This window comes from Pleurodeles waltl, chromosome 8 (assembly GCF_031143425.1).
Source record: "Pleurodeles waltl isolate 20211129_DDA chromosome 8, aPleWal1.hap1.20221129, whole genome shotgun sequence".
Lineage (NCBI taxonomy): Eukaryota > Metazoa > Chordata > Amphibia > Caudata > Salamandridae > Pleurodeles > Pleurodeles waltl.
Genome location: NC_090447.1, coordinates 1,351,288,039 through 1,351,306,636, shown reverse-complemented (window position 1 = coordinate 1,351,306,636; position 18,598 = coordinate 1,351,288,039). Strand labels below are relative to the sequence as shown.

The following is an 18,598-nucleotide window of genomic DNA, read 5'->3' as shown; positions in this document are numbered from 1 at the left end:
GTACCTTTTTCATATCCATTCTTGTGTATCAAAATACTTTAGTTAATAGCAACATCCTAATTTGCATATCTTCTAACCTGTTAAACCACCATCCACAGACCAGGTAGCTTTAAGGAAAGATTTCATGCTGGAGATAAGTGGTGTAAAAGCTGAAAACATATGTCTAGCTTATTTTAAGCCATCGAATTGTTATTTTTTGTTACAGAACTGGGTTGGGAAAGCGGAAAAGCAGAAAATGCTATCAGAGACTCTGGATTTGTCAGAACTTTTCCATCCGGACACATTTTTAAATGCTTTGCGCCAGGAAACTGCACGGTAGGTTACTTCTAAAGCCAAGGAACGTTTAGAATACTGTTTAATAAAGCAGAGCCAAACAACCTATATGACCTAATTTAGATGATGCTTTTGAAGCAGTATAACGAAAAAGGTGCCAGTGAGGGCTGAACGTTGTACTTTTAAAAAGGCTTTTAAAAAATCTTAATAAAATAACATGCTCAAATGTTTCGTTAAAAAACTGTGTTCTCATTTCAGAGAGATGAACTGTTCAATGGACAACCTTAAATTTGTAGCATCATGGCGGGGACGAATATCTGAAGCCAAACTTCAAGTTGAGGTACTATTTTGCCATTTTCATTATCATAACTTCGATATCACTTTGTAAAGTTTGTACGTTTGCTATCGCAGGAAGTTTCAGCATTTATGTTTTGCGGAGGATGGTGTGCTATTTAAAACAAATGATAAAATATTAAAATGCCAAATGACGAGTTAACATTTTGTGTTTCCTATTTTTAGATTGTTTTTAATCTAGTAATTTTTTTTAATGTTTTCCCAATTTCTTTTTAAAAAAAAAGACTTTTAGGGTTTATACTTTCCTCTGACCCAAATATTTGCTTTAGACTGTTGATCATACATTCTCTTTATTGAAGTCCATGGTATGGTATCTGCCCATCTTCTTTATTCCTGATTGTTTTGGGCAGTTTGAGAGAGGGTTTGAGGGTCAGAAGCACCCTTGGTTACTGATGGATATTTTATGAGGAGATTCCTTACCTTAAGAATATCCTCATGGGTCCCTGAGTTTGCTATCTTCACAAGGTGGCGCCATGTGGCTTCATTCTTCCTGAATACAATGACATCAGGGCATTTACTTATTGCGACTGGATCACTCGTGTCAGTTTCTTTGTTTTAATGCTTCATCAACGTTGTTACTTTCTCAGTATTTCACTGGAAAATTCCTCAGCAACTACTGACTAGGCCCAGTGTCGCCTCCTAAGATCTTCATCCTACGAGGATGTAGAAAATCTACGAATTTTACCAAAAAGAAAAGAAAGAAGATAAAGTTCCCCGTTTGTTGCGAACTTGACAACAAACAGAGGGCCTGCACCCCTTGATCCTTGACACAGACTGGGGAGAACCGCAACATATGTGCAGTGTCACTGGATTGATTACAGATAATGGGTGACCCTTTGCACCCTGACCTCATTTCGGAATAATGTGAACAATGCTAAAGGCATGAAGGATTTATTCAGTCACGGCTTGCTGCGTGTTAAATGAGTTGGGGCGGCACTCAGGGGGAGGAAGGGCGGAACAAAAACGTTGAAATTCAAAAATGAAATAAAAAGATTAAGACGTATCTGTGCGCCAAGCCGCTGCTTCTCTGTCCCCTCAGCAGGCAGAGGCTTCCAGCATGCTCTGCGGCCAATCCTAACACTGCATGTAAGCAGGGTTAGGATTGACTGGAGCACCTAGCAAGGGCACCCTCAGGCAGACTGGGAGCCTGTGCCTGCTCTCACCAGCCGGGCAACACAGTGACAGGTTGGAGAGAGCACAGTGCTCATGTGTGTTTGGCCGGCCTGAGACGTCCAGCCAAACACATGCACACTGAGGGGAGTGCACAGTGCACTCCCCTCGTCCCCATCATCCCCATTGCCCCCCCCCCTTTAACAACAAAAGGATAATAAACACAGTTGACTATACTTTCATTGTTAAAGTTTTGCAGCTGCTGCTGCTCGCGGGGGCAAAGCTCCTCTGCCATAGCCTGTTCTCTGAGTCATCCCTTTTAAGGATCACAAAATTTGGAAGTCGAGTGGCACTGTGGGGGTCATGGTATACATTGCCTGCACACCTAGGCCCCTGTCACACCCAGGTGGTGAGAGCTCAATGAAGTTTCACTGATGCTCTGTGAGGCCAGTCACTCACTGCTATTGGTCCCTGCTTTGCATTACAAAGTTGTTGTTCACACTCCCTCATCTACTCATCTGGATTTGATGAAGGGCCTGTGAGCAGTAGCACCAGCTGCAAGGCCTCTCACACCGCCACTTAAACTTCTGCTCTCCCAATCACAGAGGTCAGTGACTTAACTAATAATTTGTTATATAGAACTAGCGATACAATACAAATGCGCTCTAAAGTGAGGAAGTGTTTGTGATGAGAAATTAATTACCAGTTTTTTTGTTGGAAAAATATCTCCTCCCACGTGTGGAGAAAACAAATGCCATCTTTAAGAGTTGATGGGTTAGGGTTCACAGTTGAGGAGTTTTTAAGTCGCTCAGATTGTTAAACTAGTATCTGATAGAGACTTTTAGTTGCAGGTTCCTTACCTTTGAATTTCCCCATGCGGCAGAGTGGATCCGGAGATTTTTCTTTGAGCAGTACCTCTGCGCGCCGTCAGGTGGCATTGGTCAACTCCGCGGGCATCGTGCTCGCCGTGATGATGTCTCGGTCGTATATAGGTGCCAACCTCGTGCTCTGACGTCAGTTCTTTTCTTTCCGCGCCAGCCTACGCGCAGATCAGGAGAGAGCTACCTCAGTCATTTTTTGACTACGTCAACACTTTTGTTGAAGTTTTTGACGAGTTTGTGGTTGCGTCGAGGGATGTCCCGCAAGATCGGATTCAAGCATTGCGACTCCTGTCACCGAACTATGTCGGTGACGGATCTGCACCTCATGTGTCTTTGGTGCCTGGAGCGCAATCATGACCCAAAGTAGTGCTCCGAGTGTCTGGCCATGAACCCGAAAGGTTTAGGGAGCGGTCCCTAAAGCTCATGGCGGCCCGACACTTCAATCCGCGGTGCTCACGTCCCATTCGAGAGGAAGGTCTTAAGACCGGCCGCAGAGTCACTACCACTCCTCGTACTCCAAGTCATCAGGACATTCGGGTCACAAAAAGAAGAAGTCGAAGAAGGACAAGCTTTCTTCACCTTCACCCCGCCGATCAGATGATACGACGCAGGAAGAGCGTTAATGCTCTAGGTCTCCTTCAACGGATCCTTCATCTGAGACGGCTCTGCGCTTCCCCAACTTCCTGGGAGCCAGAGCCACCCCTGCCCAACTTAAGGAACTTTACAAGGCCATGCGCCTCATTTTTGGGCAGTCCGACCTATCTTCGGGCACAGGTGAGTCAGATGGGGTATCCTCAGTAACAAAGCTGTTGGCTTCGCCCACGGCTCCGGAGGGCCCCTCCGGATCCAAACGTGGATCCGTCCTGCACCGGTCGTACCCCAGCGTCGGGTCAGACGTCGACGCTCCCGATGACGCCGATCCCACCCTCATACCCGACGATCTGGAGCCGGAACGACGTCGATCAACACCGATTCCGTTCTCTATGGGCTCTGCTGGGCCCAGGGTTGATCTAGACCCTTATTCTTGTGGGTATGGATACGGGGAGGGTATGGAGGGGACGCTGAACCCTTTAGAATACCAGCTTGACCCACAAATGGACTGGGTGCAGGATTTGGGTGATGCCAGTGGTCTAGACACCTCCCCTCCTGACAATGGTATGCTCTCTCCTCCTACCGTGGCTATGGAGGAGGGTGCTTCTTATTTTATGGTGGTGAGAAGGGTGGCTGAGGTCCTGGACCTCGAGCTACCTTCTGTGGAGGTTAGGCCTAACATCCTAACCGACGTGCTTCAGCTGGAGTCTTCCTCTTCTGAGCCCCTTCTACCCCTTAAAGAAGCACTGACAGATGTCCTTTGGGAACTTGGTCCAGACCCAGCACAGGGGCTCCTGTGAATAGGACGATTGCCCGCCGCCATCGGCCTGCTCTGTCAGACCCAAAATTCCTCACCCAACACCCCATGCCTGACAGCCTTGTCATCCAGGCTTCTTGTTCATCTGGCGCATTCCCTGCCGCACCCCTGGATTGGGAATCAAAAAGACTGGATAATTTGGGGAAGAAGTCTAGCGCAGCGGTCCGTGAACACTGCATGCCTTTTGGGCCGCTATTCGCATACTCTCTGGGATACAGTCGCGCAAGTCCTGCCTGCAGTTCCGGAGGAGGCCCGTACTGTCCTTTCCCAAGCCATAACAGATGGGAGGGATGCAGCGAAGTTCATGATTCGTTGTGGACTGGATACGACTGACTCTCTGGGCATATCAATTGCATCGACTGTAGCATTGAGACACCAAGCCTGGCTGAGAACATCTGGCTTTTCAGGGGTTGTTCAGCTATCCTTGATGGACATGATCTTTGATGGCACACGTCTCTTCGGAGACAAGGTGGACTCTGTGCTCGAGCGCTTTAAGGATTCCCGAGCCATGGCCTGGTCCCTTGGCCTCGCTCCCGCAACTAGACTCCAGCAGTTCACCTTTCGCCCCTTTCGTCGCTACGGAAGAGGCACCAAACTGCGTCCTTTCCCCCCTGGCCACAGACCCGCACATGCTGTACAGACCCTGCGCGGCCGCGGACGTGGGATCCACGCCCCCGGGAATCAGGGAGCCAGCGGGTCGCCCAGTCCACCACCACCCCCTCTTCAGCCTCCATAGTCCGTGGGTACATCAGGAGCCAGTGGGGGGCAGGATACGCCAAAACCTGCCCCAATGGCAATCCATTACCTGGACAGATGGGTCCTCCAAATTGCGTGAAGGGGCTACTCCCTCCCCTTCACGAGATCTCTTCCAGCCATGCCACCTTCATACAGTCGGATATCGGAGGGTTATATGGCGTTTCTTCGCGAGGAAGTCAAAGCCCTTTTGGCCAAAGGAGCTATAGGGAGGATTCTGTTGCCAGAAGTAGGTCGTGGTTGCTATTCCCGCTACTTTCTGATTCCGAAAAAGGACAAAGGTCTTCAGCCTATATTAGATCTTTGGTCCCTCAATTTCTTCCTCAAAAAGGAGAAGTTCAAAATGTTGACATTGGTTCAGGTCCTATCCGCCCTGGATCCCGGAGACTGGATGGTAGCATTGGACTTTCAAGACGCATACTTCCACATTCCCGTCTTGCCGGCCCACAGACGTTACCTACGATTTGTGGTAGGTCACAAGCACTTTCAGTTTATGGTGCTTCCCTTTGGCCTTACCAGTGCCCCTCGGGTGTTCAAGTGATGGTAGTGTTGGCAGCTCATCTGCGCAGGTTAGGAGGTCCCAGTCTTCTCTACCTCGACGATTGGCTGTTGAAGGCGAACTCACCCCAGACAGTCATCTCCCACCTCCAGACTACGGTGAATCTTTTGCATTCGGTGGGGTTCACTATCAACATGCCGAAGTCACACCTCACTCCTTCTCAGACGCTCCCTTTCCCCAACCAGATCTTACGGTTGTGACAGATGCGTCACTCCTGGGATGGGGTGGCCACATGGGAGAGGCAGAGATCAGAGGCATCTGGTCTCCAGCAGAAACCTGGCTCCATATCAATCATCTGGAGCTCTGAGCGATTCGACTGGCATTGAAAGCATGTCTTCCCTCCCTCAAGGAGAAAGCAGTGCAGGTGTTCACAGACAACACCACCGCCATGTGGTATTGCAACACAGAAGGCGGAGTGGGGTCGTGAACCCCTTGTCAAGAGGCCCTTCGCCTCTGAACTTGGGTGGAACATCAGGGCATTTCCCTGGTGGTTCAACACCTGGCAGGCTCCTTGAATGCCAAAGCAGACGAACTCAGCCGACGATGCGTGGTCGATCACGAATGACGTCTCCATCCGGAGGTGGCGCAAGGTCTCTTCCTGCAACTTGTTCCCCTCCATGGAGAACGCGCAATGTCAGCTGTTTTGCACGTTGGAGTTGCCAAGGTGGCACTCGCTTGGCGACGCTTTTCATCGCGAGTGGAATTCGGGCCTCCTGTACACCTTTCTGCCTATGCCACTTCTGCCCAGAGTTCTGAAGTATATCAGGCAAGACCGGGCCCAAGTAATACTGGTGGCTCTGGACTGGGCACGAAGAATCTGGTATCCCGAGCTTTTGAACATGGCCATAGTTCCTCCGATCAGGCTGCCCCTTCTGGAGGATCTTCTGTCGCAGCAGCAGGGGAGGGTCCTCCACCCGAACCTGTCAACTCTGTGGCTTCATGCGTGGAGATTTGACGTCTTTTGACCTGCCACCCGAAGTCTGTGACGTTATCTTGGCAGCAATGCGTCCCACAACCAAAACTGTATACGCCTGTCATTGGAAGACATTTGTGGTATGGTGCATCGACAATTCTGTCGTTCCTCTATCTGCTCCTGTTTCTCAAGTTCTTCTCTTTATTCTTTACCTTGCCCAGCAGGGTTCCACCTTGGGCACTCTTAAGGGATATCTCTCTGCTATCTCTGCTTTCTTGAGGTTACCAGATCACCCTTCCTTATTTAAACACACATCTCTTTCCTCCTACCCCATTCATCATGCCCCAATGGGATCTTAACATACCTTATGTGTACCCCGTTTGAACCGCTTCACAACTGTCCTCTATGGCTCTTAACTATAAAGAGTGTCTTTTTAGTTGCCATTACTTCTGCCTGCAGAGTTAGTGAACTCCAGGCTCTGTCATCTAAGCCACCTTTTCTTGCCATACATCTTGACAAAGTGGTGCTTCGCTCGAGGGCTTTTTTTCTACCTAAGATAGTGACACCCTTCCATGTCGGACAGTTCATCACCTTGCCTACCTTTTATGCACACTCATCCCTCTCAGGAAGAGGAGAGACTCCACCGTCTGGACCCAAAATGAGCGTTGGGGTTCTATCTTGATAGTACCAAAGACTTCTGGGTGGACGATCACCTCTTTGTGGGATATATGGGTGCAAAGGAGGGGAAGGCGGTGCAGAAGAGGCCCATTTCATGATTGGTACTCTTATGCATCAAAATATGCTATGCTCTGTCTAAAAAGCAACCTCCTGAAGGTTTGCAAGCTCACTCCACCAGAGCTACTGATGCTACCACAGCACTAGCACGGGGCGTTCCAGTCCTGGATATTTGTCAGGCAGCAACGTGGGCATCTCTGCACACTTTTACCAAACTCTACTGCCTAGACAATCAGGTCCGAAGGGACGGCTACTTTGGACATTCAGTTCTGCAGGACTTTTTGGTGTGATCTTGGTTTGCAACCCACAACTGGGGATGGTATTGCTCGGGTATCTATTCAAAGGTAAGGAATCTGCAACTAGAAGTCTCTATCAGATGTACAAGTTACTTACCTTTGGTAACAAAATATCTGGTAGAGACAAATTCTAGTTGCAGATTCCTTACCGATCCGCCCATGCTTCCGGCACTGCAAACTGATTTCTAGGGTCTGGAACTTTCCCTTAAGGCCCCTAGTTTTGGCTCACCACTCTGTGTTCTTCATGGCTCTGCGGTACTGGCGTGGAAAGTCGTGAAAAGAAACTGGCAGCGTGCCGGGGTGGCACCTATATATGACTACGACCTCATCACGGCGAGCACGATGCCCGCGGAGTCAACCAACGGCACCTGACGGCGTGCAGAGGTACTGCTCGAAGAAAAATCTCCAGATCCATTCTGACACCTGGGGAAATTCAAAGGTAAGGAATCTGCAACTAGAATATGTTGCTACCAGATATTTTGTTGCCGAAGGTAAGTAACTTGTACTTTAATATGCTCTCTGTCTCTCAGAAACTGACTGTATTTTACGTTTAGCAAACTAGGTTGCACTGTCACTTTATACACGGTCACAAGAGAGTGCTTGGACTTAAGACTGCCAGTTATCCAACCATCTAGTGTTTTGACTGATAAGTCAACAAAATCAACCCAGGTGTGGCTCGAGGTTTTGTGACCCCCCCACCCCCCGAACTTAATCCTGTACTCCTCAGTTGAGAATCCAAAGCCCTCAATCACGGTAGCCTTCATGAGGTCATAGGATTCTGCATCCTTACAGGAGAGTGTGAGGAGTCTATCCCTACACTTTCCAGTGAACATTTTCCAAAGGTGAGCTCCCCAGTGAGATCTGCTTACTTTTCTGGTTGCAGAAGCCCTCTCAAAAGCTATGAACCATTTGGTGATGTCATCACCTTCTTCTTATTTAGTTACAATCCCTTTGGAGATTTTTAGGATGTAAGTATTTTCTCCGACCCTATTTATGGGTGTTAAACCCATTTCTTTTCTTTCCCTTTCTATAGCTAGGAGCTGCTTCTCCAAAGCTAATCTCTTGGCCATCCTTACATGTCCTCTTCATTGAGGCTGTCCTCAATGCTTACAGAGGCACTGGTCTCCCCTGTGAAAGAACCAGGCTCTCTGACTATGATTTGTGGAGACCGGGTTCTAGGATCCCTGTTCTCTCTAATTAGGACAGGAGGTGTGTTTTCATCCTCCTGTTCACTAATTTCCCCATCTGAGGGAGGATCCTCCATCTCAGAGGGGTGATCCCTTGTAAACTCTGCCAAGAGCTCCTGGAGCTTTGCCTTGGTAGGGTTGCACCCAGTTTTTATCTTTTTGATCTTACAGAGAGACTTTAACTCTGACATCCCTAGATGCAGGTAAGGGGTGAGGTTGAATTCCAACACCATCTCATCTGTTTGACTCATTATCACTCTAAAAGTTGGGAATCCTTTTTAAGAATCTAAAAACGACTTCTAGAACTTAAATCCTAACTTTTACAAACTTTTCAACTTAAAAAGAAATGCTAGTAGGGACTTACACAAGGCCCTAAAATTTAGAAAAATAGTCAAACATTCAAAAATCAGTTTCTAATGACAATTTTTTTAATTTTGTCGTGTGATCAGGTATTGGCTGAGTAGTCCAGCAAATGCAAAGTCTTAGACCCCACTGCTGATCCACCAATGTACGAAGTTGGCTCTGTATATACTATCTCAAAGTGAGAGATAGTGTGCACAGAGTCCAAGGGTTCCCCTTAGAGGTTGGTAGTGGCAAAATTAGATAATACTAATGCTCTATTTTGTGGTAGTGTGGTCGAGTAGTAGGCTTATCAGAGGGTAGTGTTAAGCATTTGTTGTACACACACAGGCAATAAATGAGAACACACACTCAAAGGCTTAACTCCAGGCCAATAGGTTTTTACATAGAAAAATATTATTTTCTTAATTTATTTTAGAACCACAAGATTCAGACTTCAAGTACATACATTGTAAGGTACTTGGCATAGGTAAATATGGAACTTTGAATTAAAACAGTAATGTACGCAGTTTTGGCAAAGATGGCAATAAGCTATTTTAAAGGTGGACACTGCAAAAATCAACAGTTCCTGGGGGAGTTAAGTACAAGTTAGATTATCAGGTAAGTAAAGCACTTACAAGTTCAGTCTCTGGGGCATAGGCAGCCCACCGTTGGGGGTTCAAGTCAACCCCAAACACCCAGCACCAGCAATACAGGGCTGGTCAGGTGCAGAAGTCAAAGTATGGCCCAAATACATTGGCGCCTATGGAGACTAGTGGTGCTCCGGTTCCTGTCTGCTAGCAGGTAAATACCTGCGTCCTCGGGGAGCAGACCAGGGGGGTTTTGTAGAGCACTGGGGGGGGGGGGGAGGGTCACAAAAAGGCACACAAAATACACCCTCAGCAGCACAGGGGCGGCCGGGTTCAGTGTGCGAATTAGGTGTTGGGATTTAGGTTGAAATCAATGGCGAGACCCGGGGTAACTCTGGCGATGGAGGCAGGGCACAGGGGGGCTTCTCAGGCCAGCCACTGACCGGGCAACGATGAGAGCCACCTACTGGACACTCCTGCACCAGTAGTTGGTTTCTATCGGGTCTGGGGGCTGTGGTGCAGTGCTTCTCCCAGGCGTCGGGTTCTTTGTTACCAGGCAGTTGTGGTCAGGGGGAGCCTTCGGATTCTCTCTGCAGGTTTCACTGTGGGGATGCAGGGAGGTTGTCTCATGGTGTCCATGTCATTGGAGTCGTCTGGGGGTCCTCTCTGCAGTGCTTGTTCTTTTGGGCACGAGCCAGGGGTGTCGGGTGCAGAGTGTTGGGGACTCACGCTTCCGGAGTGAGGCTGAAGTCCATTTTAAGATAGTTTCTTTGTTGCTGTTGCTCAGAGGTCGCTAGTCCCGCTGGATGCGTCGCTGTGCAGGTTCTTTGAGTCTGGAGACAGGCTGGTAGAGCTGGGGCCAAGTCAGTTGTCGCCTCCGTCGTCTCTGCTGAGCTTTCAGGTCAGCAGTCCTTCTTGTTGTAGGTCGTCAGGAATCTGTTTTCCTGGGTTCAGGATCGCCCATAAATACTCAATTTAGGGGCGTGTTTAGGTCTGAGGGCAGTAGCCAATTGATGCTGTCCTTGAGGGTGGCTACACCCTCTTTGTGCTTCCTCCCTGTGAGGCGGGGGGCACATCCCTAATCCTATTGGGGGGAATCCTCCAAAGCAAGATGGAGGATTTCCTAAGGCAGGCGTCACCTCAGCTCAGGACACCTTAGGGGCTGTCCAGGCTGGAGGGTGATTCCTCCTTGGTTTTCTCATTATTTCCTCCGGACTTGCCACCAAAAGTGGTGGCTTTGTCCAGGGGACAGGCATCTCAACTAGCTGGAGTGCCCTGGGGCACTGTAACACCAGGCTGGAGCCTTTGAGGCTCACCGCCATGTGTTACAGTTCCTGCAGGGGGAGGTGTGAAGCACAGTACAGACTTACAGATACCAAACATCCCAGTATTCAGTGTAGCCATTATGGAACTGTGGAGATCGTGTTTGACAAACTCCCAGACCATATACTCTTTATGGCTACCCTGCACTTACAATGTCTAAGAATTGGCTTAGACACCGTAGGGTCATAGTGCTCATGCAGCTATGCTCTCACCGGTGGTATAGTGCACCCTGCCTTAGGGCTGTAAGGCCTGCTAGAGGGGTGACTTACCTATGCCACAGGCAGTGGGCATTGCACCCTGAGGGGAGTGCCATGTCGACTTAGTCTTTTTCTTCCCACCAGCACACACAAGCTGTGAGGCAGTGTGCATGTGCTGAGTGAGGGGTCCCCCAGGTGGCATAATACATGCTGCAGCCCTTAGAGACTTTCCCTGGCCACAGGGCCCTTGGTATCAGGGGTACCATTTACAAGGGACTTATCTGTGTGTCTGGGCTGTGCCAATTGTGGAGACAAAGGTACAGTTTAGGGAAAGAATATTGGTGCTGGGGCCTGGTTAGGAGGGACCCAGCACACTTTCAATCATAACTAGCATCAACAAAAGGCAAAAGGGTAGGGGGTATCCATGCCAACAGTGGCATTTACCTACACCCCGCTTTTAGCTTTAACATTTTAAGAAAACATTTTAGTATTATGACTATCAGGTGCAGCAACATTTTTATATGGTGTGTAAACAAAAGCTAAAATCAATCAACAGTAATAATTGGGGACTGTTTTTTATTGTGTGTATTCAGAGTTCAACTTGAGAGCACATGCAAGTGTTTATTTTGCGTGATTATGTGACTAGTTCCTAAATTGGCGTTGGTTTTAATTAACCATGGTAATAAAATGTACTTATTTACTTATCCTCTCACGCATTGTAAATGTATTAGCTTCTTTAGGATGTTGATAATTTCTATTATAGATATATTAGGCCTGCTATGAAGTACTGATTCTGCCCATTATTGGTATGGCTATTTAGCATTACTAGTATACCAGCCATGCTGAGACGCACTGGTACTGTCCTAATAAATTTGTGATAAAGCTGCCTAGAAGTCCTTTATCAGTACAGCAGCATTGTTCATTAATGCTACTGCGGTATAGAGCATTATGTAAGTATTATAACATGACGCACCTTCATATGCTGGTACTTTTGCATTATAGGTATTTCAGGTTTGCTGAGCAATGCTGGAACTGCCTAATAATGTAATTGCTTCCTCGTAGGTAATAGCTGATATTGTCCCTCTATTGGTCTCATAATCCCGAACTTGGCTGAAACACAAGTTTTTCAGAACTGGTAAGGTTTAATAATCCCAGAGCAGTTGTACTGGCCAGTAACATTACTCCTCATTACTAGTGCAGCAGCCAGTTGAGAATTGCTTGGACTGTCCATTATTATTGTTATTATAGATGTCTTGTTTAGAGTTGTAGGTTATGTACCCTTGAAAGCATGGAAGCGTTGTTGTCTGGGTGGGCTCCTCCGCTATGGCGGAGGAGTGTCACCCCCGCCAGCAGCTGCAAAACTTTTACAGTAAAAGCATAATAAACTGTGTTTATTATGTTTTTACTGCAAAAGGGGCAGGGACAGCACTCCCCCTCAGTGCGCATGTATGTTTGGCTGGCCGTCTCGGGCTGCCAAACATACATGCACATTAAGCTCTATCCAACTTGGCAACACAGTGCCGGATTGGAGAGAGCAGGCAGAGGCTTCCACTCTGCCCCGGCGCACCCAGCCACAGCGCTCCGTCCAATTCTACTGCTGCTTTCATGCTGCCAGCAGCATGAAATCAGCTTTAGGATTGGACGCAGGGTAGGCTGGGAGCCTGTGCTTGCAGATGAGGAGCGGTTCAGAGGTGGCGCTGCGAAACAGATATATATATATTTTTTTGGGGTCGCTTCCACCCACCCCCGTTACGCATCGCCCTGCCCCTTGTCCCTCCCGCGAGCCGCGACTGATGTTAGTAAAAATGCTAGCACAATTATAGCTTGTTCTTGATCGGTTCCTGAAGCCTGTTTCTCATAGGCAGCTTATTTGTTGCCTGATTGTTTAAGTGAGCCCTTTGTCCTGTCACTTGCCCCTCAAAGAAATTATCCTACTAGTGAGTTTCCTTGCTAAGTGTTTCCCATTTTGAAAACTGCAAGGATTTTGGTCACTGGTTGTTTGATCTGATAGAGACTTCTAGCTGCAAATTCCGTACCTTAGAATTCCCTGGCGTCAACTTTGAATCCAGAATTTATCTGCTGAGCATTACCCTCCGTGCACCGTCAGGTGGCGTCGTTCGGATCCGCGTGCGTCGTCTGGCTCCGCGTGACATCGTCAGAGTTATTTAAAGCCGGGCATTTCACAAACATGAAGTATTTAATGTAGAACTGTCCTTTGCTTTCAGTTTCTGCTGTTTGTATTTTGTTCTCTCCAGCCGTCCTACTTTTGCTTTCTCTCACTCACACATGCAGTAAACACAATCAGACCTGCTGTATCAAGCACAGTCGGTTGGGGTGAACATTCACACACATTCATGCAGGATGAAGAAGATAACAAGCGCATGATTGGTTTAAAAAAAAAGCCCAAAGTTTTTACCTTAAGGGAATGCTCGAATGGCAAGACCGCCTAGTCTTAATTCCACCTTAGATCTCTTTTTTTCCTCACTCTACGATTCCTGCTTCTTTCTCCCATTGTTACAGTTTTTCTATCCTTTTTTCCCTTTCTATCTTGTGCTGTGCATCAAAGCTTGATAATCAAAAATAAGTGCCATCCTAAAAAATAAGTGCATGTGGCCTCCAGCTGCAACCACGGTCATAATTCAAGTAATTATCATTACACAAACGCAGTATTTACATTACCACACCCACACAGGCTGTATTACACCACCAGACACACTCAGGCAGGGTAAGCACAATCACACACCCACAATGGGGTATTTCTTTCAAACACGGCTAGCAGTCAAACACATTCAGAAAGTATGACAACTGTCGCACACACATGTTGAACACTACCACACCATCTGAGGAAGCTGAAGGTGATTATACAGAGGTCGGCGGAGTACCCACACATAATTGCACAGTGAAACCTCTCACACACACTTAACCAATGCAGGCTAACACACACACACACACACACACACACACACACACACACACACACACACACACACCACACATCACACATCACACATCACACACATCACACACATGCTCTCTCTCTACCTCTTTCTCTCTGAACACAAACACATGGACCACTAACTCACACATGTGCATACAGACGAGGTGAAATATACAGAAAAACGTCTCTCACACAGGCAATGTGAACCAGTGCTTAATTTGAGCCAGTAGTTGCAGGTGGGGCTGACTGGCACTCATTTTGGGGGATGGGGATCTATTTTTCAGTATCAGACTTTGACCCAGAGCAAGAGAGAGAAATGCAGGAAAGGGGGAAGTAGGAGGAAGAGAAAGATGAAAACCAGTTACAACCGCCAAAAAGGAGCAGTAGTGAGTCCAGCACCGCACAACCATTGATACTGGAACACCTTCCCATAGAAACTAGTTTTAATTTGAAAATGTATGTGACATTATTTATTCAAATATATTTAAATTACTTTTTAATTATTTACACCACTTTTAATAATTATTACTTAAAAATATATTCTATGTAATTTAGCAGGGATTTTGTTTACATTTTAAATTTATGTTAAGATACTAATGCTATGCTTTCTCTTACATTTATAATAAATATATATAGATATCCCTATGATAAAATAGGGGGACACTTTAAAAAGTTTATTAAACTTTAAAACATTTAGTAAAATATGTTTGTTAAATATTGATTGACATAATTTGTATATATTTATTTTAAATGTAGACCAAAATAAAATAATGTTACAGTATTAATAGCTTAATTCATAAATATATTTCATTGTTTTATAATAGGCACAAAAAATGATGTATAGAATTAATAAAAGTAATGTCAAGATGTTTTAATCAACTATTATGTTAAATTCATGAATACTTTTAACTATTTTAAATTAGCATTATTTCCAGCATTCTATTTTAGGTTTCTACCTCCATTATTCCCCTTGGAAGGGTGTTACAGTGCCAGAGGTTGGACAGGTGTGGTGCTGGACTTACTACAGTTCTGAGCTGTTTTGGTCCTTTTTGGATGATGTAACATTTGAAGTGCAGTTTTGTAAATATAAATGGTTTTACATTTGTGCGCTGGTGCACGCCCTGCCTAAACCCCTCTCTAACAATCCCTTAAACCCCTCCTTACTCTCCCTTAATCACTCCACTTTAGTAGTAAGTAGCCCTCATGTCCAGTTACTCCACCCTGTACTTCCAAATTTACTACAGAAACATACATTTATGTGTGCAGAGGGTCTGCAGCACGGACAGAAGCTTTCGTATAGAAAAAGATAGGAGAGGTCGTAGCAGAACATCCTAACATAGGTTTGTGAGTGGCATTTTGTAGTGCTGTAGTAGAACTATTGTAGTACCACTAAACATACTACAAAATGCAGTTTGTGAATAGGACCCTATTTCTCCAATCTCTGACTATATATCATATTTTCTCGGTTTTAATTCTCTCTTATCGTTCATGCCTCATAGATAATTATGCTTTAAACAGTAACATTTTTATAAAACAAATTATATTTCCTGCATCACATTGTAATAGAGAATACCAATTTTCCAAAACCAGTTGTTTTTTAAATACTTTTAGGCCTTAACTAATAATTAGATGCATTTATCATGCATCCGGTGCTCCTGTCTGTTCACTAATTCAAACCCAAACTTAAACACACAAGCACACACCCATGCACACATATATACTCTCTCTTTCTGTCACTCTCCATCTCCCTGTCCTTTTCCCTTTAAAATAACTAGTAACTTTGTCAATGCTTGTTGGGCTGTGTGCAAGTTTGGCTCTTAAAATATTGCCTTGGGGATAGCACTGAGGGCCTCATTATGAGTTTGGCAGTCCGACCATCAGAATGCCATGGTGATGATCCTTCGAAGGGCATCTGGCCGATGGTCATAGGACTGCCATATTACGAGTTCTATACGGGGCTGGAATGATTGCTGGGCGGAGGCTTGGGACAGTACAATGGAGATACTGCTGGCCATGCTCTCCTACATGTCAGCACGATGGGCAGCCTGTTTCCCATACACCATGCAGTGCACGGGACACAGTGTGCCCCCAAACACCAGATTTTTGGGGGGCCCCCACCTCCCCCTCCATGTGGCTGTACCCCTGGGAGCCCCCCGTTTTGGGCTCCTTACTTGCCAGACCGCCAAGCTTTCCATGACGGTGGAATTTTCAATTAAAACTTGGCGGTCCGGCAGGTCGCAATAGCCAATGCGGTCCCGATGTCGGGATCTCTAACATTGACCACCACAGTGAAGGACCACCGCAGTCCTCGCCATACTGACTGACAGTATAGCGGGGCCAGCGGACCCTTGGGAGTCTTTTGGTGGTCCCGTAGCCAAACTCGTAATACGGCGGTCGGACCACCAGAGTTGCGGCAGTCTGACCAACTCTGCAAACATGGCGGTCCACAGACTGCCAAACTCGTAATGAGGCCCTAAGTTGCTTTCATGCCCTTCAAATACATATTTGTTATATATGCTGGTGTACATGGTGTAATCCAGCTATTTATTATCTATTATGTGTGTGGATCATGGTTTCCTTCCATTCCCTCAACAACAATATTAAACAGCTTATTACCCATGTTGCAGCATATATAGTTGATGCCATGACATTCTTACATGTGTATTTGGTTTAAAAATGTGTTTACCTAAAACCAGGATGCAAGAGGTGACGTTTATTCAGTTAGGTAAAATCACATTGAGGAGGCCACCTGACTATGAGGAACGTTTTCTCCATGCAATTGTAACGCTTTCTTATGTCAGTTAATCTCTGCAGTGGGAATAAAATGGAATTTGACCTTGCCACTGTAGAAATAAACACGCCACATTTATCTTTAGTGTCATGACATAAAATGTGTAATTGGCAGATGGAGTTCTTTCTGTAGCGTTTGGCAAATGGAAATAAATGGAAAACACTGTGTTCTGATTTTTTAAGTGAAGGGTCCCACATAATTACATGCATTGTCTGATGACGGCTAATCAAAAGAAATTCATTAACTGATTTATATAAATGAATACATACAGAGAAGAGCTTTGGGTCTGCCCTCTTTATCCATTGCCCTTTGTCATTCACATTTTGCTTCCTCTTATCACAATACGTAGCAAGACCACTTCAGCAATTGGGTCTCTTGCACTGTGAGTGAAGGCATTTTGTCTGATCACATAAAAGAAATTGCAGGTCATTGCCAGGTTGGTCGGCCAATAATTTGCCAATGTTCTTTAATTATCTTTCCATTCTTTATTCCTAATTTTGTAAGTTGTCCTTGTCTGTTTAAACGGTGTCTTTAGACTCCAGTTAAAGTAATTCGAAGCCAGTAGCACTTTTGCGCCAATAAAATCATATTTTCCTGTGATGCACATTATAACTAAAAAGGTTTTATATACTTTTTCTAAATATACCTGCCTTCTTGAAACTACAGATACTCTTTTATTATCATTACGTGTGCTAATTATTTTTTTTATTTAAAATTTTACTTCAAGCTTATGGCTGCCACATTTAATCAGCAGCATTTTTTGCTTTTTAGTTTTTTTGACATGCTTGCAGGAGCAAAATGTAAAAATGTAACCTTCGTACCAGCTTGCCAGTGCCGGTAATACTGAGTTTTTCAATTCTAGTCATATTTGTCCCCGTATTAAAATTTATAGGCTTTTAGTTCACACTGAGGATTCCATATTTTAGGCTGTATTAAAATTCTGGTTATTCTTTTTTCTTATAATAGATCACCGGATTGCAGCTAGAGGGCTGCACCTTTGATGGAAACCGACTTTCAGAAAATCAGCATGATTCTCCCAGCGTGTCATCCATGCGCCCTTGTTTCATAGCATGGATTCCGCAGGTAGTGTTTTCTTTAGGGACTGTAATGTGCATGTGTTACTGTATTTCATTGAATATTGTTGTTACTTTCTGTTTGAAAGTATTTTGAATATTTATGCAATGCAAGTACAGTTGTCACAGCTGAGGAGCCTATTCACAAAGGTAAACTTGAATATGAGTAAATCACCATGTGTAATTTTAGTCTTACACTTTTGAGGAAATTTACTACTTTTGGCTATTCACCATTTACAATCAATCAATCATAGTTATACAGCGCGCTACTCACCCGTGAGGGTCTCAAGGCGCTAGGGGGTCACTGCTGCTTGAAGAGCCAGGTCTTGAGCCGCCTCCGGAAGGCGAGGTGGTCCTGGGTGGTCCTGAGGTGGGCGGGGAGGGAATTCCACGTCTTGGCTGCCAGGTAGGAGAAGGATTTCCCACCTGCAGTGGTTCGGCGGATGCGAGGGACGGGGGCGAGGCTGGTGGATCGAAGTTGACGGGTGGGCGTGTAGAAGGTGAGGCGACGGTTGAGGTATTCGGGGCCCTTGTTGTGGAGGGCTTTGTGTGCGTGGGTGAGGAGCCTGAAGGTGATCCTTTTGTTGACGGGTAGCCAGTGCAGGTGTCTCAGGTGGGCGGAAATGTGGCTGTGGCGGGGTACGTTGAGGATGAGGCGTGCAGAGGCGTTTTGTATTCGCTGAAGACGATTCTGAAGTTTTGCGGTGATTCCTGCGTATAGGGTGTTTCCGTAGTCCAGGCGGCTTGTGACGAGGGCGTGGGTCACAGTTTTTCTGGTGTCGGCGGGGATCCTGCGGAAGATCTTTCGGAGCATGCGGAGTGTGAGGAAGCAAGAAGACGAGACAGCGTTGACTTGCTTGGTCATGGTGAGAAGGGGG

General features: G+C 46.1%; 1 protein-coding gene across 2 annotated transcripts in view; it reads left to right on the top strand.

Moving 5' to 3' along the window:
- The window catches only part of DYNC2H1 (dynein cytoplasmic 2 heavy chain 1), a 1,541,159-nt gene that overhangs the window by 1,484,171 nt on the left and 38,390 nt on the right, over positions 1–18,598 (top strand). For both annotated transcript variants that reach the window (XM_069202358.1, XM_069202357.1), the window contains 3 exons: positions 206–315; positions 532–613; positions 17,614–17,730. In XM_069202358.1, coding sequence (XP_069058459.1) covers positions 206–315; positions 532–613; positions 17,614–17,730 — 309 coding nt within the window. The remainder of the gene's footprint in view (positions 1–205; positions 316–531; positions 614–17,613; positions 17,731–18,598) is intronic.